The sequence below is a fragment of the Sorex fumeus genome, unplaced genomic scaffold (genome assembly GCF_029834395.1).
Source record: "Sorex fumeus unplaced genomic scaffold, SorFum_2.1 ptg000232l, whole genome shotgun sequence".
Taxonomy (NCBI): domain Eukaryota; kingdom Metazoa; phylum Chordata; class Mammalia; order Eulipotyphla; family Soricidae; genus Sorex; species Sorex fumeus.
This window is the reverse complement of record NW_026606289.1, coordinates 553,270-576,091: the sequence shown is the minus strand read 5'-3', so window position 1 is coordinate 576,091 and position 22,822 is coordinate 553,270. Positions and strand designations below refer to the sequence as shown.

Sequence of the window (22,822 nt, the reverse complement as noted above, 5' to 3'; positions counted from 1 at the left end):
CAGCTGCTGAAGGAGAAAACTAGCAGGGCGAGCAGCTGCCAGAACTTTCTGGGGCTCCGAGAAGTCAGCTGGGGCTGGAGTTGAGGCAGAAGACGGAGCCCCTGAAGCAGCTGTTGTTGGAGGAACACTGAAGTCTAAACGGGGGGAGTCCCAGTACAGAAGGTTCTGGTCCTCCCTGGAAGGAACGTCAGTCAGCCTCCAGCTCAGAGAAAGCCCAGACGTAGCCAAATTGTGGAACAGATGGACTCACAGCCCCCCTCCAAGACACGCACACACGAAGAGGCATGTTCTTCAGGGGCCCTCCCTACTGTTCCATCACACAGTGCCTGCTATCCAAGCGCCCGAATGCATGTCTAAAAGCACAGACAAGTGACTCATCGCCAGGAGGGGGAGACCACACTGGGGTTCCCCTTACATTGCCGAACGTGCACCCGGCACGCCCCAAACACCACCAAGTCTGGTCCCTGGCACCGCAGTGAGTGGAAACAGGGACAGAGGAGAGACGGCCAGAAGCAGAGGTGCCCAGAGGGCAGAAGCACTCAGCCGCATCTCCGCCTGATTCCCAGGGGCTAGTCCCCGCTCGGTGCTCAACAGTGACCCCGGGCAGTGTGCAAGGGAGTGTAAGTGGCACGGGGCGATTTGAAACAGGGCCATGGTGCCTGACATCCTGTACTGTGGATGTCTCGGGCTCAGCCTTGCCTGTTCTTCGAATGCCATGCAGCGGGGGTGAAGGCAGCCAGGTCCCAGCCTGGAGCAGTGAGGCAGTCAGGGAATTCCACGACACTTCAGAGACTCAGGTGGAGCCCGGCACGGTGGCCAGGACCAGGGTGTGTCAAAAAAAGGTCCGTCTGGTTTTTGGGTTTTGTGGGTAATTTGGGGGGGTCACATCTGGTGATGCTTAGGGCTTGCTATTTCTGGTGGGTGTCAGGGGACCATATGGGGTGCCAGCGATGGAACCTGAGTCAGCCACATGACAGGCAAGCACCGTACCTGCTATACTATCACTCTGGCCTGAGAAGTGGTCAGTCTGAAGGCTTCATCTTTTGATGGCTTATATGCCTAATAAGAAAAGACAGACTGAAAATAACTATGATAGCTATGCAAAGTATGCTAGCTAGCCTACTGCAAAAAGCAATGTGATTGGGAATATCAATGCGATTTAAAAAAAAAAAGTGCCATGAAACCCGTGGAGGTATAGAGAGAGCTCAGGGCTTGAGCACCGGAGAGAGTGCAGCAAGTAAGGCATTTGCCCTGTCCCCGGCTGATCTGGATTTGATCTCCAGCACCTGGGTCTGCCAGGAGTGATCCCTGAATGCAGAGCCAGGAGGAAGCCCTGAGCACCACTGGGTATGGCCCCCAAACCAATAGAAACAGTTGTAACTGAAAAGCGAGGGGCCGGAGCGATAGTTTAGTGGGTAGGGCGCTTGCCTTGCACGTGGACGACCCAGGTTCGATGCCCAGCACCCCAGAGGGTCTCCTGAGCATAACCAGGAGTGATGCCCGAGTGCAGAGGGCCAGGAGGAAGCCCTGACCACAGTCGTGTGTGACCCAAAAACAAACAAAAAAGTCAATAGAAAAATTCCGTTTGTTCTCCATTAAAGGCAAAAGGATCAAGACAAGACAAAATATGGAACAGAAGCAAATCAAGTCCAACACTAAGATGTAGCCTTGACAGTTGCGTTAAACGGAAGTGGTCTGAGTGGACGGCAGTGCTGGCCTGCTTAGTGTTGCTGTGATGCTATGAAACAACTAGAGCCATTTTTTGCGGGAGGTGAAATCCACACTAGGCGGTGCTCAGGGCTCACTCCTGGTGAGCTTGGGGACACAAGGGGCAGCCGGGAATGGAATATAGGTTGGCGTGTGCGAGGCGAGCGCCCTCCCCACCATACTATGACTCCGGCCCCTAAAATCTTTACCTCGTTTGTGGTTCTTGTGACTCCGGGTCGTAGGAAAGGCATTCCTCAGAGAGCAAAACAATCTGCAGAACGTGAAAGCATCAGCACGAACAGTGGGCACCGGTGACGCATGCAGAGCCGGGGCTACAGAAGGAGGCCTGTGAGGTGCTGCGGCTCTCAGCGACAGCGGGCGCCACCAGCTTTGGGACTCTGAGACGAAACCAAGTGCAGGGGAAGTTCGGGTGGATTTCGAGCAGCTGTGCGCTGTGAGGAAGAACCCCAAGAACAGAGCGGCCACATTGCCGACACCTGGGAGCAAGGGTGCTGAGCTTTTGTTATTTTTGAAAAAGAATACGGAGATAGCAGAGGGGTAGGCGCTCACCTGCAGCTGGTCGGCCCTAGTTTGATTCCCCCACACCACAGATGGTGCCCTGAGCACTGTGGTGTGGGGGCAGAGTGAGCTCTGAAACTGCCAGATGTGGCTCCAAACCAAATTAATTAACAAATACAAGTCGGGATGAGGCCAGAGTGAGAGTACAGTGAGCAGGGCGTTGGTTTGACATGCAACTGACCTGGGGCCCGTTCCCAGCACCACGCATCGTTTCCTTTTTTTTTTTTTTTTGCTTTTTTGGTCACATCCGGTGATGAACAGGGGTTTCGGGGGTTACTCCTGGCTCTGTGCTCAGGAGTTACTTCTGGCGATGCTCAGGGGATCATATGGGATGCTGGGAATTAAACCCAGGTCAGCTGCGTGCAAGGCAAATGCCCTACCTGCTCTGCTATCACTCCAGACCCACACATCGTTTCTTGAGTACCACCAGGAGTGACCCCTGAATGCTGCTGGGCGTAGCCCCTAATGTTTTTAATTTGATTTTTAAAAGGGACTGAAGTGATAGTACAGTGGGTAGGGCCCTTGCCTGGCACGTGGCTGGTGGCTGACCCAGGTTCAATCCCTGGCCTCCCATCGTCCCCCGAAAGTGATCCCAGAGCATAGAACCAGGAATGACCGCTGAGCACTGCTAGGTGTGGCCCCAAAACAAACAAAAATAAATAAATAAATAAACAGGTCGACCACAGCAAATGGGGGAGTGGACAGAGAGATTCAGCCACTGGTCAAGCACAGGCTTTGCATGCAGTTAGCCCCAAGCGATGAGCACCACCAGCTGTGCTCATCTTCCCCTGAAAGGGACAGGGATGTTCTGGAAAGAGGAGGCAGGAACGTGCAGGAACGTGCAGCCAGGCAGGTCGAGGGGGCTGTAGCCAGGGTCAGGAGGGCACAAGGGCTGAAAGTCAATTCCAGCACTGCGTGGACAAGCTCCCCAGCATCACTGACCCTTCCAGCTAGGTCAGCTGAACCAGCCCCTGAGCACCATTTAGGAGGACCCCCAAAACGGGAATGTCACCGGTCCATTAAAAGCGCTGTTATGCTAGTCATGCCATCTTATCTTTACAGACATATGCGTATCACACACACACACACACACACACACACACACACACACGCACCACATTTTCTTTCAGGTGTCAGACATGACATCTCTCATGTGCCATTTGATCACCGCTTCCAAATGATTCCTTCCTCAAACTTGGCTTTAGTTACCATTCCAGCACTCTCTGGATCTCCTGCCTTCAGAGCACCGTTAGAGTGTGTTGAAAATATCAGATTGTGGGGCTGGAGCAATAGGACAGTGGCTAAGTGGCTTGCCTTGCACGCGGCCAACTGGGCTTCAATCTCCAGCACCCCACAGGGTCCCCTAAGCTCAGTTCAGTGTGGCCCCAAAGCAAATAAATAAATAAATGGTTGGTTTTCCTCATTCGGGTTTGGTGCCCAGCGGCTACTCCCAGTTCTGTGCTGTGGGTCACTGCACTCAAAGCCTGTGCTGGGCCCCTCCGCGAAGGCCTTGACTCCCTGAGCATGCGCCGTCTGCTCTCTCACAAGACTGCGGGAAGGGGTCCGGGAGACGGCTCCATGGGTTGGGATAAGGCCTTGCAAGCCTGGATTTGATCTCCAGAACTCCAAGAGGGACCCCCAAGCACCAAACTGGGAGTCGCTCCTGAGCACTGCCAGGGGTGGCCCAAACACTCCCGTTCTGGAAACACAAGGGCTGAAGTGGACAGGCTGAGCATTAGCCCCCGCTGGCCCCGCCAGGGACTCTCCCCGAGGCTCCCAGCCTGCCCAGATTCTGAGGGGGAGGGTGCAAGGCATGGCTCCAGGGGAGCATGTGGGACGGGAGAGCTTGTTGGGGCTACCTTCAGCAAACACAATCTGCTGTGCACCCGCCAACGGGCAGACACTGGTGGCCTGAGAAGCTGCAGGACTCGCAGGCAGCCCCGTGGAGCGGAAAGACACGCGGAGACCCAACGTGGAATTCCAGCTAAAAGGAGACGCTGAACTCAGAGCAAGAGCAGGGCAGGCCAACTGCATGGCCAGAGCCAACGAGGGGACGAGGACAGAGAATCCAAAGGACAAACCTGCTGGCATGCCTTTGCTCGGAGCCGGACTAGGAGAACTAGAGATGGGAAGCGGCCGGCAGGCACGCTGGGTCCGAGACTCATAAGTGACTAATTGGCAAAGCTCTTTAAAGTAAAGACAAGTTGGGACTAGGTGTGTCTTTCATTATGCCACTGAAAAGGATGCTCACACTTCTCCGTGGCCTTAGAACACTGGGGAGGACATGGGGCAAAGGGGGGCCAAGCTCACCCTTGGCCTCGGTGTTTAGAGAGAAGGACGGAGAAGGAAAGAAATCAAGGGGGGGCAGAAGAGAATGGCAGATACTGGGTGATCTGGGGGAGGGGCCGAGCCAAACATCTGAAACAGACACAGCAACACTGAGACATGAGACTAAGTTGCAGCCACTGGAACTCTGTAGTGTGCCTGTCACGGTGACAGGCGGGGATGGAGGGCAGGGGAGGGAACCTGGGAATACTGGCGGAGAGAGATGGACACTGCTGGTACGACTGGTGTTGAAATATTATGCCTAAAACTCAACTGTCAATAACTTTGTAAATCACAGTTCTTTAATTTGAAAAAGAAAAGAACATGTACAATTGTGTACTAAGTGTATGAAAATCAATGTGCCAAAATGGGCCTTTGAAGAAGTCATATCAAAATGACTTCATATGCCTCAGAGACCTGGGCCCTACGCAAACAGGATGAGAACGCTATTCAGGTCTCCCAAAGAAGAATAGAAAGAGCTATGCTTGGAATATCACGTTTCACTCAAATGAGAGAAAGAATCCGGAGTTCTGACATCCGTCGACGATCAAGAACCAGGGACGCTGTCTCATTTGCCAAGGTGTCGAAAATCAGATGGGCTGGTCACGTAATGAGATTTAAAGACGACCGTTGGACTAGAGCTGTTACTGACTGGATTCCACGGGATGTCAAAAGACCGCGTGGCCGCCCACCCACCAGATGGTCAGAGTTCTTTGTCAAGATCATGAACGATTGGTTTGAGGCCCTTCATGTTCCCGGAGCGAACAGATGCCATTGGGCTACACTAGCACGCGACAGGGACAAATGGAGACGTTACTGGCGCCCGCTCGAGCAAATCGACGACTAACGGGAAGTTGTGATTAAGTGATTAAGTGATATCAAAATGGATTAAAGACCTCAGTCAGACCAGAATCCATAAGGTACATTGAAGAAAAGGACGGCGAAACCCTCCACGACATCGAAGCTAAGGGCATTTCAAAGATGAAACGCCACTGACCAAACAAGTGGAAACAGAGATAAACAAATGGGACTATCTTAAACTAAGAAGCTTCTGTACCTCAAAAGAAACAATGACTAGAATACAAAGACAGTCTACAGAATGGGAAAGGATATTCACCCAATACCCCTCCAATAAGGGATTAATATCAAGGATATACAAGGCATTGGTTGAACTCTACAAGAAGAAAACATCCAATCCCATCAGAAAAGGGGGTGATGAAATGAACAGAAACTTTCTCAAAGAAGAAATCCGAATGGCCAAAAGGCACATGAGAAAATGCTCTGCATCACTAATCATCGGGGAGATGCAGATCAAAACAACTATGAGATATCATCTCACACCAGAGACTGGCCCACATCCAAAAGAACAAAAGCAACCGGTGTTGGCATGGATGTGAGGAGAATGGGACTCCTTCACCGCTAGTGTGAATGCCAACTGGTTCAGCCCTTTTGGAAAACAATATGGACGTTTCTCAAAAACCTAGAAATTGAGATCCCATTTGACCCAGCAATACCACTTCTGGGAATATATCCCAGAGAGGCAAAAAAGTACCGTAGAAATGACATCTGCACTTGTATATTTATTGCAGCACTCTTTACAATAGCCAGAATCTGGAAAAAACCCAAGTGCCCGAGAACAGATGACTGGTTAAAGAAACTCTGGTACAGTGGAATACACAGTGGAATCCTATGTGGCTATTAGAAAAGATGAAGTCATGAAATTTGCATATAAGTGGATTAACATGCTACGTGAAATGAGTCAGAGAAAGAGGGACATAGAATGACTGCACTCATTTGTGGAATATAAAGTAACATAATGGGAGACTAACACCCAAGGATAGTAGAGATAAGGGTCAGGAGGACTGCTCCATGACTTGGGAGCCGGTCTCACCTGCTGGGGGAAAAGGCAACTGAGATAGAGAAGGGACCACCAAGTAAAGGATGCTTGGAGGGCTCGCTCGGGATGGGAGATGTGTGCTGGAAGTAGACTATGGACTGAACATGATGGCCACTTATTACCTGCATTGCCAACCATAACACCCAAAAGGAGAGAGAGTAAAAGGGAATGTACCTGCCACAGAGACGGGGGGTGGGGGTGTGGGACGATGGCAGGAGGGATACTGGGAACATTGGTGGTGGAGAATGGGCACTGTTGGAGGGATGGTACGCGATCATTGTATGACTGAAATGTAATCACGAAAGTTTGTAAACCTGTAATTGTATCTCATGGTGATTCATTTAAATGGGCCTTTGTTTCTGATACCATCAGCACACAACGAAAATGCAAAAATAAACCCCTAATAAAGGGACTGCAGAGATAGTACAGGGTTAAGACACTTGCCTTGCAATGCTGTCAACCCAGTGGTCCCTCCCGATCACAGAGCCAGGGACAGCCTCTGAGCATCATTGGCTGTCCCTCCAGAAAAGAAATTAATAACTTAAAACATAACCAGTAAGCTACCACGAAAGGAACTGGCTGAAACACCACAGCCCTGACAGCATCGTCCCCTCCTGCCACCAAGAAAAGAGAGATTTCATGTCCAGAAATGTTTAAATGGCAGCAACTGCAAAGTTGAGAATGATCCTACAGACGAGCGCCATGGCAACAGGAAGGGGACAGGACAAGCTCTCCTTGGACACGCCTAGCACAAAGGACTGGAGCGCGTGCTGACGTGAGGAGGTGCCGGGTTCGAGCTCCACTCTGTGATGTCCCCTGAGCAGTGAGAGTTTTCCCCAGCACCCCCCCCCCACACAAAGTAAAGCAGAAAATAAGACGGCTGTGTCTCAATCGGAAAGCTAAACCCCCTTCTTCTCGGGAGGAAAACTGGGGGTCGGGGAGGGTCACCATCTCTGGCAAGAAGCTTCATCCTGCAGCTTGCCCCCACCTCAGCTCATCCTCAGGCTGGACCCCCATCTCCCATAAGAGCCCGAAGCTGGGGGGCCAAGGAAGAAGCACAGGGAACACGAGACTGCTGGGATTTGTCCCCAGCTTGCCCTCCAACAGCCTGTTCTGGAACCTTCCCCGGGATGCCACTTCCAGACAGCCGGAGCAGAGCCCTGGAGGATGAACTGCGGGTGCAGGACACGGGCCCCCAGCTCCAGCCGCTGTTCTGCAACAGGCCTGGGAAGGCAGGGGGAGGCCAAGGGTGCTGGCGGTCGGAGGGGCCGGACAGGCAAGGCCTTGGCCTTGGCCGGCCTGGGGCCTGGTCAGTGGGAGGCTGTTTTGGTCTCTTGCCTGGCAGGTCAGCACAGAGGACGGACAAACAGGAAGAAAAGGCCATTCCAGACCAGAGCACGGCCCTGGGCTGGGGGCCACAGCCGGGCCAGGGGTGTGTGGAGCCCAGGGCTGAGATGGGGAAAGCCTGGGGACGTGGCAAGAAGCTCGGCCCCCAAGCCCCACACACCGGAGCCCCCACAGCGCGAGAGCTGCCGTGGCGGAGGAAGAGGGTGGAGGTGCCCCAGCCCCCCTAGACCCGAGGGAGGAAGCTGCCTCTCCCGGGGGCTCGATCCTGGCCAGCCCGACCCCACCACCTCCCTTCCTGGCCCTCATCTCCGGTCACCCCAAGCGAAGGTGGGAGGAGCTGGGCCTGCTCCTTCCTTGCCCCCCCAGCCCGTCCAGCTCTGGCCTCAGTTTCCCCACGCTGCGACGCAGCTGCTGAGCTAGGGGATCCCCGTTTGTCCCAGAGCCCTGCGAGGTGCAGAGGAGGGCCGGGGCAGCGGTGTGGGAGGCCAGCCAGGAAAGGCGGCAGGAACCTGAGGCCACTTCCCCATGCCACAGGCGGGAGGGGGAGGAAGTCCCTCGGCAGGTCACTCCCGGAGGCCGGCTGGGGCGGGATGGAGAACGCCGCTGCCCGCCACCCTGCCAGGTAAGGGGCTGCCTGGGGGGCCCGCTGTGGTCCAGGCCTCAGCCACCTCTCCGGGCCTCTCGGCGCAGGGGGTCGAGAGGTGAGGGGCAGGGCAGGAGGGGGACATGCAGTGGCCAGATGGCCGTGCGCGTGCCTTGGTCTCCCACAGCCCTGGGGGCAGAGTCGGTGGCCCAAGGTGCCTGCCGGCTGCAGCGAGACATGGCCGTGGCTCTGAGCCAAGCTTGGTCAGCCTGGGGTGCACCCCCAGCCCCCCTGGGCCGGCCCACACACAGGCTGCACGCACGGCTGGCCCCGCGCACGCGCGCACCTCGGGCTGCAGACTGAGCTCCCCCTGTCTCCCGCAGCCACTCGCTCGGGACACTGGCCCTGCCGCTCTGTGCCCATGGCGTCCACCACCTCCGGTAAGGGCTGCCCCACGGTTCCCACGCAACGGCTCCCGCGCGGGGCTGAGAGACAGCGGGCTGGGGGCGCCGGGAAGGGAGAGCGTGCAGTCTAACTGGGGCCTCTCCCCACCCCCGCCCAGCTGTGCCAGGACCCCTCTCTCCGAGCGTGCCCGGCAACCGCAGTGAGGAGCTGCTGGATGAGAGGGACCCGCTGCTCGCCCGGGTGGAGGTGGCCCTGCTTGCCACGGTTTTTGTGGTGGTGACTCTGAGCAACGGCCTGGTGCTGGGGGCCCTGGTGCGGCGGGGCCGGCGGGGCCGCTGGGCACCCATGCACGTCTTCATCTGCCACCTGTGCCTGGCTGACCTGGTGGTGGCCCTGTTCCAAGTGCTGCCTCAGCTCGCCTGGGACGCCACCGACCGCTTTCTGGGGCCTGACGCCCTGTGCAGGGCCATCAAGTACCTGCAGATGGTGGGCATGTACGCCTCGTCCTACATGATCCTGGCCATGACCGTGGACCGCCACCGCGCCATCTGCCAGCCCATGCTGGCCTACCGCCAGGGCGGTGGCGCCCACTGGAACCGGCCAGTGCTGCTGGCCTGGGCCTTCTCGCTGCTGCTCAGCATCCCACAGCTCTTCATCTTCGCACAGCGGGACGTGGGCGACGGCAGCGGCGTCTTTGACTGCTGGGCCCGCTTTGTCGAGCCCTGGGGGCTGCGTGCCTACGTCACCTGGATCGCCCTGATGGTGTTCCTGGCCCCTGCGCTGGGAATTGCCATCTGCCAGGTGCTCATCTTCCGGGAGATCCATGCCAGCCTGCTGCCGGGGCCAGCCCAAGGGGCGGGGGCGCACTGCCGAGGGGGCGGGCAGGCCACTGGCCGCGAGGGGACGCGGGTGTCGGCGGCCGTGGCCAAGACCGTGAGGATGACGCTGGTGATCGTCATCGTCTATGTCCTGTGCTGGGCGCCCTTCTTCCTGGTGCAGCTGTGGGCGGCCTGGGACCCCGACGCCCCCCTGGAAGGTGAGTGCCGCTGCGCTAGTGCTGGGCTGGGCGCAGTCAGACCGGGGCTCGGCCACAGACATCTGGGCGCCGCAAACGCCCCAGCGCACACTCCTTGGCCCCACAGGACCGCCCTTCGTGCTGCTCATGCTGCTGGCCAGCCTCAACAGCTGCACCAACCCCTGGATCTACACCCTCTTCAGCAGCAGCGTCTCGGCCGAGCTCCGGCGCCTGCTGTGCTGCGCCTCGAGGCGCGCCCTGCCTAGCCTGGGCCCCCAGGAGGAGTCCTGCGCCACTGCCAGCTCCTTCCTGGCCAAAGATGTTTCCCTCTGATCAGGAGAGAGCCCAGAGGCTGGCACCGTGTCTGGGGTATGGAGAAGTGGCGTAAGGAAAAGGGGTGGGCCAGGCTCCCTCTCTTTCTTCCCCGCTCACTCTCCCTAATAAAAGTCCCAGCACCATTCCGAGTGAGTCAGGTTCTCTACTGGAGCAGGGCCAGAGTGCGTGGGGGTGCCCCGAGTCACGCCCACACGTGGCAGAAGGTCCTTCCAGCCCACCGAGCCCCCATCTCTGCTGAGTGCCCGGCCCCCCAAGACAGAGAGCCAGCGTGGGGCCAAATCATGGGTCTTTATGAATGCCCAGCCCACAGCCACCAACCCCCGCGGGCTCCGCAGGGTTGCCCACGCACAGCAGACAGGGTGTCAGAGCAACAAAGGGGCCTCAGTGTGGCTTGACTGTGGGGTCCAGGCCCTGGGGTTGCAATTCCACACCCCGAGAAAAGCCTGTGGTCTTCATCTGTCGGCTACACACCGGAAGCTTTGGGCTGCGGGGCCCGGCAGCAGGGGCATCGCTGGGCCCCAGACCCTGGCGGGCGGTCTTCCCCAAGAGCTCCTTGAACACGGAGCCCATGGTCTGGGCCACGGCCTGGCAGGGAGCAGAGAGAGGGGGTTCTGGGGAGAGGCTCTCCCGCCAGCACTGGCTAAGCCCTCGGAACACCTCCCTCTCCTCGCTGCCCCCAGGCTCCTCGACCTCTCTGCCGGACCTCACAGCCGCCCCTTGGCCTCCCAGGACTCCTTGGCGCCCAGCTCACCCCAACCCCCCAGCTCCGCCCAGGCCCGGCCCCGCCTTGCTCGGGGACACCGTGCTCGACTGCTCTTTCCCCTCGGGCTCCCGCTGTCCCTGAGCAGGGAGCTGGCTCTCCCAGGGGGCACCCCCTGCTGGGGCCACGTCCCCTCCCTGCTCCCCTCCAGCCTCTCTCCCATCTGGCCCGCCGGCCCCCACGAAGCTGCCACCTGCCAGTGAGGCTGGCTCAAGATGCCGGCCTCGGAGCCCCCGAGCCCCTCGCCGACAGCTTGGACCCCACCTGCCACTTGCCACTCGAGAGCCAAGCTTGGGTAAGGAGGGTGGCACTGCCAGCTCACCTTGTCTATCTCGGTGTAGCGTTCAGGAGAGGGGGGCGCCAAACTCTGCCACCTGGGCCTAGAAGAGCCTCCGGCTTCCGGCGGGCTGCACGGCTCTGGCCTGCACGGCACACACAGTAGCCCAGGTCAACAGGCAGTGCCCCCTCTCTCGCAGGACCCCCACCCCAGCCACGCTCCCCACCGCCCCCAGCAGGGAGGCAGTGCGGCCTTGGAGCTCACCGATGGGCAGACTCCATGGCCAGGGGGCCCTCCGGGCTGGCCAGCAGCTCTCCTGTACCCTGCGGCCCGGCTGCTTGCCTCTCCACCCTGGGGGCGGGGGGATAGGCAGGTTCAGTGAAGGTGCAGTGTCCGCACCCACAGAACCTGGCCGTGGGCATGTGGGGTGAGAGGCAGAGGAGGGTTCACGCACCCCGTAGGCAACGTGATGTACTTGTGCGGAATGAGGCCCCGAGTGCCCAAGTGCTCGCCCCGCCACCAGTCATCCGAGGCGCGCTGGTATAGCCGCAAGACATCGCCACGCTGGAAGGACAGCTCCTGGGCCGTGCGACCCGTGTAGGCAAAGCAGGCCACTGCCTCCACGACGCCCTCCAAGTCTGAAGAGAGGAGGGCCCAGAAGGGACAGGATGGGCACCCAGGCTGGGGACAGGCTGGAGGTGGAGGAGTTCCTGTCCACCCACTCACCGTGCTCCTGGGGTGCAGCCCCAGCGTCCAGCTCCAGCTCGCTGTCCCCCGCCAGGGTCTCCAGCACAGGGTCCCTGAGGAGCGGAGCAGCGGCAGGCTGAGGAGCGGCGGCAGGCCCCAATTCCACCCCATCCCACGCGGTGGCCCAGCACCTACCCCAGGCAACTCGCCGGGGGTGCCATGCACTTCTCGTAGACAGGGCCTGGCAGCAGGGTGGGGGCTGGGAAGACCCGCGCGGGCTGCAGGATGAGGGTCTGCACCAGCTGGTTCACACGGCCCTGCAAGGCCACGGGGTCCTGGCCTGCCGGCACGGGCAGCAGCGTGGGCCCGAAGCACACGGCCAGGTTGTAGGGGTCCATCATGTTCTCATCGCTGTACTGGGCCAGGCTGGGACACACGAAGTCACACTCAAGGATCTCCCTGGCCCGTGTCCCCAGCACCCCGCTGTCGCCCGCCACCCCTGGGGGCACTCACTGGTTAAGGAAGCTGAAGAGATAGCGCAGGACCACCAGCACGGCGCTGGGCAGCCGGCCCAGGAGGCAGGACACACGCTCCACACGCTCCGCTGGGGCCTCCAGCTCTGCGCCACCCGGGGAAGCACATGAGCAGCAGCGCCTAAGAAACGGGGCTCACAGCCCCCCACCCCACCCCACCCCACCCCAGGCCCAGCCTCACCTGCAGAAGCCAGCAGCTCCATGAAGAGCTCCGGGGAAAAGAGCGGGGTCTCCAGGCTCCGGAAGTAGAGCTTCAGCGTCCCGGCCACCGAATCCAGATCGTAGCACGTGCGGCCCTCCACCAGCGGGTCCTCCCCTGAGTGCCCCCCGGGCCAGGACGGTCAGGCCAACCCCCGCTGCCCATGAACACCCCCCGCCCGTGCCACACGCTCCCCCACCACCCACCTCTCTCGAAGGCTTCACGCAGCTCGGAGACCCGGGGCTGGGCACCCGATACCCGGAAGATTCCCTCATGCTGCAGGCCTGGGGAGAAGCGAGAGCGATGGACCAAGTCCGGCCGGCCCACCCGGCCCACCCGGCCCGCCACCCAGCCAGCAGAGGCGCCGCTCACCATGCAGGTTGATGAAGCGGATGCAGCTCTCTACCACCAGGGGCACGGGCTGGCCCGAGCTCTGCAAACAGACAGGACGGTTGGTCCCCGTGGACGCCTGGGGTTCAGGCCTGGGGTTCTGGGGGCTAAGGATGCCCTTTTCTCCGCCCAAGCCGATGCTCTCCCACTGGGCTCCATTCTGGCATCCCATCCTGGCTGTGGCTGTTCCAGGCGGCCCGCAGTGCCCACCCTACCCAGGCCATCAGGGGCTGCACTTAGTTGCTAACTGGTCGTGGCTGGCCAGTGAAAATACAGTTGCGCTCTGCTCACTGACCATGAACGAGTCCTGCTGCCACTGGGCCATTGCAATGGTCCACTCGAGTGGCGGCATTGACACAATGGCATGCTTTCTGTCCCCAGCACCTGCTGCCCAGGCCTGCACTCAGTGACAGTGTGAGGCAGCAAGTACCTGGATAAACTTCTCCATGTCTCCCCCAAAGAGTTTCTGGTTATACTGGGAGCTGGGCCGGGGGTGGCGGCTCTTCAGGAATCTTTTCTGAGTGTAGTGCAGCCTGGAACAGGAACTGTATGAAGCAAATCCCTACCCCACCCACCCCTGCTAGGAGAGCCCCAGAGCTAGGAGTTAGTGCTGGCACAGGGGAAACTGAGGCCACACGACAGACAGCACAGAGGTGAGCTGGGCCCCTTCGGAGCCATCTAGCACGAGTCTTAGCAAGGACTCACGAAGTCGCCTCCTGCTCCGCCTTGTCACCTGCAGAGAGAGAGCAGGAGCGCTCAGGGGGGGCTCCGTCCTAGAGGGACCCGGGGGGCACGGGGCGGAGCCAGGCCCACCTCGCTGAATGGCGGCCTGCAGCTGCTCGTGCTTGGCCTGCAGCTTGGCAAGGACGCTCCTCCCGCTCAGGTACTGCTGCAGCTTCTGAGGGCCCACAGCAGCGACACTCAGCCCTGCACCGGCCCACTGGCCCACCCTCCCGCGACCCCCGGGCCCCCACCATCAGGTAGAAGGTCTCAGTGTCCTGCTGCTGGCCCCGCCGCCGGCTGGCCTGCCGGGCACCTGGCTCTGAACTGGTCGGCTTGAGGGACTCGGTGGAGGGACAGGCCTGGAGGGAATCAAGTGTGTCCCCGTCGTCTGGGGCCACCACCTCCAGCAGGGCCTGCCGGGTGGCCTTCAGGGTCTTGTTCACCTGGGGAGGGAGGGGACCCAGTCAGGGGGCAAGCTCGGGTCTGTGGGTGCCCTGCCCGCAGCCCAGGCAGCCTCCCACCTCCTCCGTCTCGATGGTCTGGCGGTCCAGGCGGCTCTGAATATTCTGGGCCCTGGGCAGAATCTCCTCCCGCAGCTCCACATCCACCTGGATCTCAGCCACCTGTGGGGGGTCAGTGACCCGCAGCTGAGTGTGGGCCCCAGGTCACAGCTCTGCTGCCCTGGGCTGAGAGGGTCCAGGGCAGAGCGTGAGGCTGAGGAAACCCAGCCTGGGTGTGCAGTCAGACCCTGGCACTGCCGGGGTGATCAGAGGCTCCGTCTGAAGACAGAGCGGGGTCAGGGAGGGGCTCAGCGATGGCCAGGAGGACGGGCAACAAGGCTGGCAAGGCGTGAAACGGCCCGCCCCATCTGCTGTCTACAGCCTCGGCCACAACAAAGGCTAGTAAGCCCCAGGGAGGGCTGAGCTGGCAGATCCCCCTCAAAGCCACACCCCAGGAGCCCGGAGAGCACAGGGAAGCCAGGCGGCGGGATGACAGGGCGGGGACGCGGCGCCGTCTGCTGAGGTGCAGAGGCGCCACCAGCCGCTCGGCCGGGGACACAGCAGTGCCACAGCGTCCCGGAGGGTCCTCCCCCCACCCAGCCATCATCCGAGCTTGCTGGCCCTCCTCCCCTCACTGACGCTGCCCCCTTCACTCCCTCGGGGAGCCCCGCAGTGCAAGACCGGGGGGCAGGGGAGGAGCAACAGCACCTCAAACGCGACTGAGCCAGGCCCGCACCGGGAAAGCAGAAAGGACATTCCAGCTGGCCCTGCATCCCAATGGCACCAAAAGGCTATGGTCTTTTTGTTGTTGTTTGGGGACCACACCTCACAGTGCTCAGGGATCACTCCTGGCAGAGCTCAGGGGAGCATTAGGTGCCAGGGGTCAGACTCTCAACTCCTGCACGCAGACTATACGGCCAGCCCAAAGGGTCATGCTATTTACTTTCGGGTCGAGGCTGTTTGCTTGGGGTTTCTTTGGGGGAAGGCCACACCCCATGATGCTCAGGGCTCACTCCTGGCCCTGCACTCAGGGATCACTCGCAGCAGGCTCAGGCTCTGAGAGGCCGGGGATCAAACCGGAGTCAAGAGCATGCAAGGCAAGTGCCCTACCCACTGTCCTATGAATCCAGCCCCTTGGGTTGGGGTTGAGAGAATTGACTGATTTGCGGGCTCAATGGCAGGGCTACTGATTCCAGTCTTACGCTCGGTCACTACTGACAGTGTTCAGGGGGCCATGCTGGCAATCTGTATACGAAGAATGCAGCCATTTATCTGACCCCCAAAGGGCTATTTTATGAGGGACTAAATGGGGTACAGGGGATCAAACTCAGGTCATCTGTGTGCAGGGCAAAAGCCTTACCTGCTGTACTATCTTTCCAGGCCCCCGCAAGGGTTATTTTAAACAAGAGTTTGATGAATAAACAGAACTCCAAGAAGCAGAAAATATGAAAGGTCTGTAAAATTCAACTAGGGTTGGAAGAAATGGTTGACGGAATGTGAATTCTCCAGAGACACAGAGAGAGAGAGAAAGAGAGAGAGAGAGAGAGAGAGAGAGAGAGAGAGTGTTGAGGTCCAGAGCTAGCAGGCAAGGCAGGGAGATAGCTCCAACTCTGGGGCATGCGTCTGGCACATATGGGGTCTGGGGCTCAGTCCCCAGCACCACAGGGTTTCCTGAGTACTGACGGTGGCCCCCACAACCAACAACAAGAAGAGGTGCAGAGATGGGAAACAGGAAAGAGAGAAGCTGTGAAACTCTGAGAAGAACCTCTGAGGGACAACATGCACTTGAAGTATTGTCTTTTGAAGTCAGACCCAGCAGTGCTCAGAGGCTATGCCTGGCGCCGTGCTCAGGGCTTACACCTGGCAGTGCTGAGGACCCAACCTAGGCCGCCTGTACGTCCTTCAGCCCTCAGAGCTATCTCTCCGCCCACGAATTCTTGAAAGTGAGAAAAAGAAAAGAAAGGGGAGAAACTCATCCAAAGACTCAGACAACCCTTAGTTCGCTCTCCAAGCCCGTGTTTTCCCCTGAACGTGTACGGATCTTGCCAGCTTGCTTGCTTCACCCTGGAAAAACCTGTGTTCTCTCTTGAACACGCACTTACTCTCTTTCTCCCCCATCACGTCTTTCTAAATATATTTTGTTCAATAAAAAATACTGTGCTTCACTAAAAAGGCAGGTAGCACGGACGGTTGGAGGGATAGCACAGCAAGTAAAGCACCTGCCTTGCATGCAGCCAACCTGGTTCAATCCCCAGTATCGCTTATGGTCCCCTGAGCACTGCCAATAGTAATTCCTGAGTGCAAAGCCAGGAGTAACCCCTGAGCACTGTAGGGTGTGGCCCCCAAACAAACACACACACACACACAAACCAGAATCCTACAAGCCTCACTCCATACAACTCTGCAGACTGACAGGGTCCCCTGGCTGCCCTGCACTGTGAAAGAAAAGGATTCCCAAGGCAGGCATGTCACTATAAACACTTATAACAAGGGGGAGGGGCGAAACTTAATAGCTTCAGGGAGAAAATGTCCAGTTCACAATGGACTTGTCGCCTGTGACACCCAGGGCTGGCAAGCCTGCAGTGGCGCCTCAGATATTCAAAAGGGCCAGAGCAACTCAAGGGACAACGTGATTCTTAGCGTAAGTGCCGACTGGTTGCAAAGCTGGAATGCACATTTTCAGGCACATGGAGACACAAAGATCTCAGGGGAGACTTGGCCTAAATGAGGACAGCACACCGAGAGCCGAGAACCAGGGCTCCTGGGAGACGGGGGAAGTCTGCTGGCACTTCAGACTGGGCTGGGCGTGAGGGGTGGCACCAGAGATGGCAACAGGGCTGGGCCCCAGTGCGCTCCAACATTCTACAGCAGGCTGCTCGCTGTGGGCTGGAAAGCACCAGAAGGAGCAAGCAGGAGACTGGGAGTGGGGAGAGAATCCTGGGGGTTGCAGTTACTCAGTAGCCGCGAGTCTGTGCCGCCCGTCTCTGCACTATACGCCAGGGAAAGACGGCGCAGGGGCAGGGTGCAGGCTCTGCGTGTGGGACCCCAAGGTCCAGCCCTAGCACCACATGGTCACCTGAGTGCCACCGGAAGTGAGGATGAAGTATTCTACTAAGAATTACTGTGGAGGAGCCTCTGAGCCCTGCTGGGCGTGGCCTCCAAATTCAAATCCAAACACCAAGCGAAGACTAGCCCAGGGGCCGGGAGGAGGACCCAGGCGATCCTTTCCCTGCTTGGGGCCCCCCACTTCATACTCCCCAAGACACAGAGCCCCCTCCCCACACTCCACACTGGCCCCATTTGGGCTGCATTTGCCTGTGCAAGGGGAGTGTTTACTGACAGAGCTGCAGAAGATTCTTGTCGCCAGTGGTTGTTCCTCCTCTGTGACAACCCGGCCTGCATTTGCCAAGCAGTCACGCAGAGCGGACGGGCTGGGCCATGCGGGGCTGGGAGTGACCCTCACCTCGTCCCCCTCGTGGGGGTGGTAATCAAAGCGTGGTGGGAGGCAGAAGGCCCCTGCGTGCACCTCCAGCACCTTGGCCTTGTCACCCGGCGGGTCCAGGGCCTCCACGGCCTCTTCCAAGCTGCCCAGACCCTCCATCTGGGAGGCCTGCGTGCGGCTCTCGGCGGCCACGTAGCTCCGCAGCACCTGGCCCAGGGCCAAGTGGAAGCCCGTGTCGCAGCACTGCAAGGAGGCAAAGACGGGGCTTGGGCAGGCCCCGGGCCTGGCGCCCGCCCTCCCGGCCGGCACTCACATCCATGAGGTCCGCGGCGTCACACAGGTAGTAGTTGCTCACAGCAGCGTTGACGCTGGCCAGGCTCAGCAGGTATTCGTTCCGCGCCTTCGTGCACTTGAGCTTGTGTTCCAAGAACTTGGCCTGACGCTGCGCCCACCATACGAGTGCACAGCGTCACGAGCGCAGCCTCGACAGAACGCACTCCCCTCCCCCGCCTTCTGACGGTCCCATAGGGGCACACTCTCCCAGGAGCTGCGACTGGCACCCCAAGATGGCATTTCTGCCAGCCTTCCACTCCCGCTCTCTCTGCAGGCCCCCTCACAGCTCTCCTAGCACAGCCCCCATCTGGTTCCTCAGAAAGGGCCCTGCGTTCTGAGAGGCGGGGGTCGGGGGCAACACCCAGGAGAACAGGAGGCACTGACAGGCTGACACGGACAGTTCGTATCACCTTCTCCACCAGCCGCCCGCCCTTCTTGAGGGAGCCCTTGCGGAGGGGCCCTGCCTCAGTGGCGGCGGTGGCCACGGTCCGGCCTGCCCGCTTCTCTTCCTGCCGTTCGGCTTCACGGAGCTTGGCCTCGGCATTCAGGCTCTCAGTGTGGTACGCATGGTACGTCTTCTTGGCCTGCAGGGAGGCCCCAGGCTGGTGATGTGCTGAAGGTCCCAGCCACAGGAGGAGCACTGAACCCAGAGCCAGGCAAGGGGACGGTGCTGGCGCCCCCCTCCCCAATCACTCATGCCCCTCGACACGCCCCTCTCACCGTCTGCAGCTCCGACACCACCTCCAGGAGTTCCTCCTGTAGTTGCTGCTCCAGATCCTTGCTCTGTGGAGCGAGGAGTGAGCGTCAGCCCGCCCCCGCCCCCCTCCCCCCCGCGCTTGGCCACTCCCGGGCCCTGGGTCCTGAGGCCTCACCTTCCGGACTATGCGGCCCATGTCCTCCGCGATGTGACTCAGGCGCTGGGCCAGGGGCCCGGCCAGCACCTCGCTCAAGGCCGCACTCTCACGGCTCTGCTCTCGCGTCTGCTGCAGTAACACGGCCCAGCAGTGCAAGGGCGACAGGAGCAACGGTTCCTTCCTGGACACAGGGGCTCTCAGCACCGGGAGGCGGGTGGCACCGCGGCCCAGCCCCCTGCCAGCCACTACCTACCGGAAGCTCTGGTGCTCCCTGCTGCCGCTGCCCAGGCGGCCACTGCGGCTGGAGAAGCGCTCAGCCAGGCGCTCCAGGCCCCGCGAGTACTCAAGCTCCACGTCGGCACGCCGCCGCATGAACTCGGCCAGCTCCTGCAGCAGTTCCCGCCGCAGCTCGCCCTGCAGCTCCAGGCAGCGGAGCTGCTCACTCAGCTGGGAGCGCATTTCTGCAGGGGCATGGCGAGAGGTGGGCAGGGCTGCCACAGCAGCGCGCAGCGCTACCCCCGGGAGGAAGCCAACGGGGCTCAGGGCTGGCCGGCGGGGCTGGAGCTCCAGGGAACCCGTCAGGCCCAAGCGGCGGAAGAGGAACGGCAGAGCATTCTGGGGAGAGGATGATGCCAGGGACAGGGGGCACAGGGCCCTGGTGCCTGGAAAGCCCCCAACTTGCCTCCCCTGCCCCTTTCTGCCTCCTGGATCAGGAGGCTGGGCAGGGCAAGTTCCTGGGGCATGCAGAGATGTACCACTGCCAGGGACCAGGCCGCTGGCTGCTCCCGCCAAGCTGCGCTACCAGCAAGGCCTGGTCCCTGGGGACAAGCAGCACCACACTGGCAGGAGCCGCAGCAAGAGCTGGCCTCCCCAGCACCCTCCCACCACCACCCCCCCCACTGGCACCTTCCAGCAGAGAGCCACACCCGGGCTTTGGACACCTTATCAGAAACGGGTTGGATTGGGCAACACTGCTTTCCTCACATGGCCCCAAAGCCGCGGGCCGGGATGCTCGCTTGAGCAACCCAATCACCCGCTGAAAACCAGCCACTGCCCCCAGTGCTCGCAGGCTGTGGGTCCCAGCTAACGAGGCACTGCCTTGGCTCCTGTGCCCTGCCCATGCCCAGGCAATGCTGCTCTTTGCAATGCTGCCTGCTTGGTGCCAGACCCAGTGATGCAGTGGCAAAGGAGGTGAGTGAGCCGCTGTGCCCACTGAGCTGTGGGGGGGGGGGGTGACGGGCGACAAGGAGCCATCTTCCTGGGGGCTGTGGGGCCTGCCTGCCCGGCACCCCTCCCGTGCCACCTGCTTTTGGACAACAACCTCCTCTAACTCAGCCCCTGGATGTCTCGAATCCAGGCTGCTAGTCCTGTGTTCCTGAGCTCAGGCTGTGCTGACGGGACTGGAGGTGTGTGTGGCAGTAGGGGGGAGTGTCTTCCTGGCAGTGACGCCACAGAGCGAGAGTCCCCGATGCCAAGAGTCTCCTTAGCCGGCACAAGGCCAGGTGGGGTGGCACCACACAGACTCCAGAGGGGCAAGTCCACTGAAGGGGTTCACTGCTGTTTGGGGGTTACACCCGGCAGTGTTCAGGGGACCAGGCAGCGCTGGGACTCTAACCCACGGCCACAGCCAGGCAAGGCAGTAACGCACCATGAAGCTGTGTCCCCGATCCAAATTGGGGCAATGTGCTGTGAACCACAGTCAATGCCATTGGGGACGGAGCACAAAGGCAAATGCACGTGTCTTGCATGCGGATGACCCGGGTTGGATCCCCAGCGTCCTATATGGGCTCTGGAGCACCGCCCGGACCTGAGTGTAGAGCCAGGAGTAAGCCCCGAGCATCACCTGTGTGTGTGACCCCAAACAAAAGACAAAAGAAGTCCACTCCCCACGAAAGCTGCCGTGAAGCGTGCCCCCAAGGAAGGGTCCTGCACGTTTGGCCTGCCACTTGGGAACTGCCTAGAGTTCCACACAATGGAGGTGTGTGGCAGTGGGGGGGTGTCTTCCTGGCAGTGACGCCACAGAGCAAGAGTCCACGATGCCAAGAGTCTCCTTAGCCCGCACAGGGCCAGGTGGGGGGCACCACACAGACTCCACATCTCTTCAAATCTCTTCCCTGACCTCACCCCAGACTCAGTGTGGCCCTCTTCCTCTCCTCTTCCCTACCAGCCGGAAGGAGTCATGCCATGACTGGCTTCCTTCGTCTGCGCCACTAGACCTGGCAGCCGTGTGGGGTCAGGGGACTCTTTCTGGTGCTCCGGGACCCGACGGCAGGGCGGAAGGCGCTGCTGCAAGGCGCCCCTTGAAGGCAGAGCTAGCACAGCCCCCAGCACTTCCTGTGAGGAGGCCAGAGTCCAAGGCTGCAGCTGCCTTCTGCTGACACGCAGAAGAGAACATGGCCTCCAAACCACCACCGTGCTGACCTTTCAGAATGGGGATGTCAAGGGCACGGTCCTGTTTTCTAGCATCGTAGGATGTTTCCTGGGGTGGGGCAGGGCAGAGCATACAAGCTAAACGCCAGCGCAGGCGAGGAACAGCTTTGGTTTGGTTTGGTTTCAGGGGCCACAGCTGGTCGTGCTCAGGGATCATTCCTGGTAGGCTCGGGGGACCCAAGGGTGTGCCCGGGACAGAACCGGGCCGGCGACAGGTAACACAAACACCCAGGCACAGCCTGCTGTCCTGTGGCTGCAGCCCGTGGGCAAGGATCACCGTAAAGACGCTCCCACCCTGTCTTTCCATGCCCATGAACCCACTGGCTGGTAGCAGCGGCTGGAGTGGCAGCCAAAGAGGTCGCGAGCTTCATGTGACAAGTGACAAAGGCGAGACCTGGGGAACTGAGCCAGTTGAGGACACTGACTGCATCTGGGGTGGGGAGGGGGCGTGGAAGGTCCCGGCACTGGTCAGAGGGGCCCAGATCTGAAAGTCCCGGGAAGCCTGTGGCCCTTGACCGCCTCTCCAGTTCCCACCCCCGGAGGCTGGTACCCGTCGGCGCCCTCTGAGCGGTGATGCTAAAGCCCGAGGTGGGGCGAGAAGGTGGCAAAGGGGACTCGGGGCTGTGCAGAGAGAGCCCAGGGGATGCGCAACGACAGGGCTTGGATCCGCTGGAGGTTCGGGGCTGCCATCCCGGCCCCTGCACAGAGGGCTTCGGGCTCCCCCACCCCACCCGCCTCCCGGCAGCCCCATCCGATGACATCGGAGGCAGGAAGGGGCACCCGAGAAGGTGGGCTGGGGAGCAGCCGAGGGGCCTGTCTGGCTTCCCCCAGGCCTCCGAGCGCTCCCGGCACCCCCTCACCTTTGATCTGCGTCTCATACTCAGCCTGCGGCCCCCGCTCCCGACGCAGCTTCCCGTGCGCGGCCATGGTGGCCAGACGGCCGTGCCGTCGAGCCCCGCTGCTCCCACGCGGCCCACAGCCCGTCGGACGCCCAGGCCCCGCGCGCCGCCGCTCGCACCCGGCCCCGCCCCGCCCCGCCCCGCCCCCAGCCGGGATCCAGGCCGGGGCGGAGCTGCCCGGCGGCCTCAGCTTGGGGGTTGGGGGTCCCCTGTGTTGGGTCTTACCGCCCCCTCGCGCTGGGCGTGAGGCACACACCTGAGCGGCCTCTTCCGCCCAAGGCGGGGCAGCCCCACGGTGCTCAGCGAGCTGGCACCCCCTGCCCTGGAGGGAAGGGCTGGGACCCCTCAATGCCAGGCAGCCCCCTTCAGGCCTGGCCGGTCGCCAGAGATGAGTGGCCAGTGACGCCGGAACATCTGTGTCCGCACCCTCCAGATTGGGCCTGGACTTCCCCAGACAAGCCCGGAGATAAGGGGGCAGTTAACACCAGAGACCAGAACCTCAGCCCATGTTTTGACCAGGCCTTGGGGGCGGGGAGGGCAGCTGGTTCCCCTTATGCCGGGGCCCTGCAGGGACACATCTCCCCATTTCCCCATAAGCCCT

The 22,822-nt window shown here is 60.5% G+C and overlaps 2 protein-coding genes across 2 annotated transcripts; one reads left to right on the top strand and one right to left on the bottom strand.

Moving 5' to 3' along the window:
* The first annotated feature begins 8,441 nt into the window (after positions 1-8,441).
* AVPR2 (arginine vasopressin receptor 2) lies at positions 8,442-10,216 on the top strand. Its single transcript, XM_056108698.1, has 4 exons — positions 8,442-8,477; positions 8,822-8,878; positions 9,001-9,879; positions 9,986-10,216. The coding sequence occupies exons 2-4, from the start codon at positions 8,860-8,862 to the stop codon at positions 10,189-10,191; spliced, it is 1,104 nt and encodes a 367-aa protein (XP_055964673.1). The 5' UTR covers positions 8,442-8,477; positions 8,822-8,859; the 3' UTR covers positions 10,192-10,216.
* Positions 10,217-10,485: 269 nt separating this feature from the next.
* On the bottom strand, positions 10,486-22,305 carry ARHGAP4 (Rho GTPase activating protein 4). Its single transcript, XM_056108682.1, has 22 exons — positions 22,183-22,305; positions 19,146-19,353; positions 18,911-19,073; positions 18,759-18,821; positions 18,449-18,622; positions 18,019-18,147; positions 17,727-17,948; positions 14,285-14,386; positions 14,015-14,206; positions 13,854-13,938; positions 13,746-13,773; positions 13,471-13,573; positions 13,023-13,083; positions 12,857-12,934; positions 12,633-12,767; positions 12,432-12,537; positions 12,114-12,344; positions 11,958-12,031; positions 11,686-11,869; positions 11,496-11,582; positions 11,277-11,376; positions 10,486-10,779 (listed from the first exon to the last, which is right to left on the bottom strand). Exons 1-22 carry the CDS (start codon positions 22,247-22,249, stop codon positions 10,576-10,578), a joined length of 2,796 nt encoding a protein of 931 aa, XP_055964657.1. The 5' UTR covers positions 22,250-22,305; the 3' UTR covers positions 10,486-10,575.
* Between the last annotated feature and the right edge of the window lie 517 nt (positions 22,306-22,822).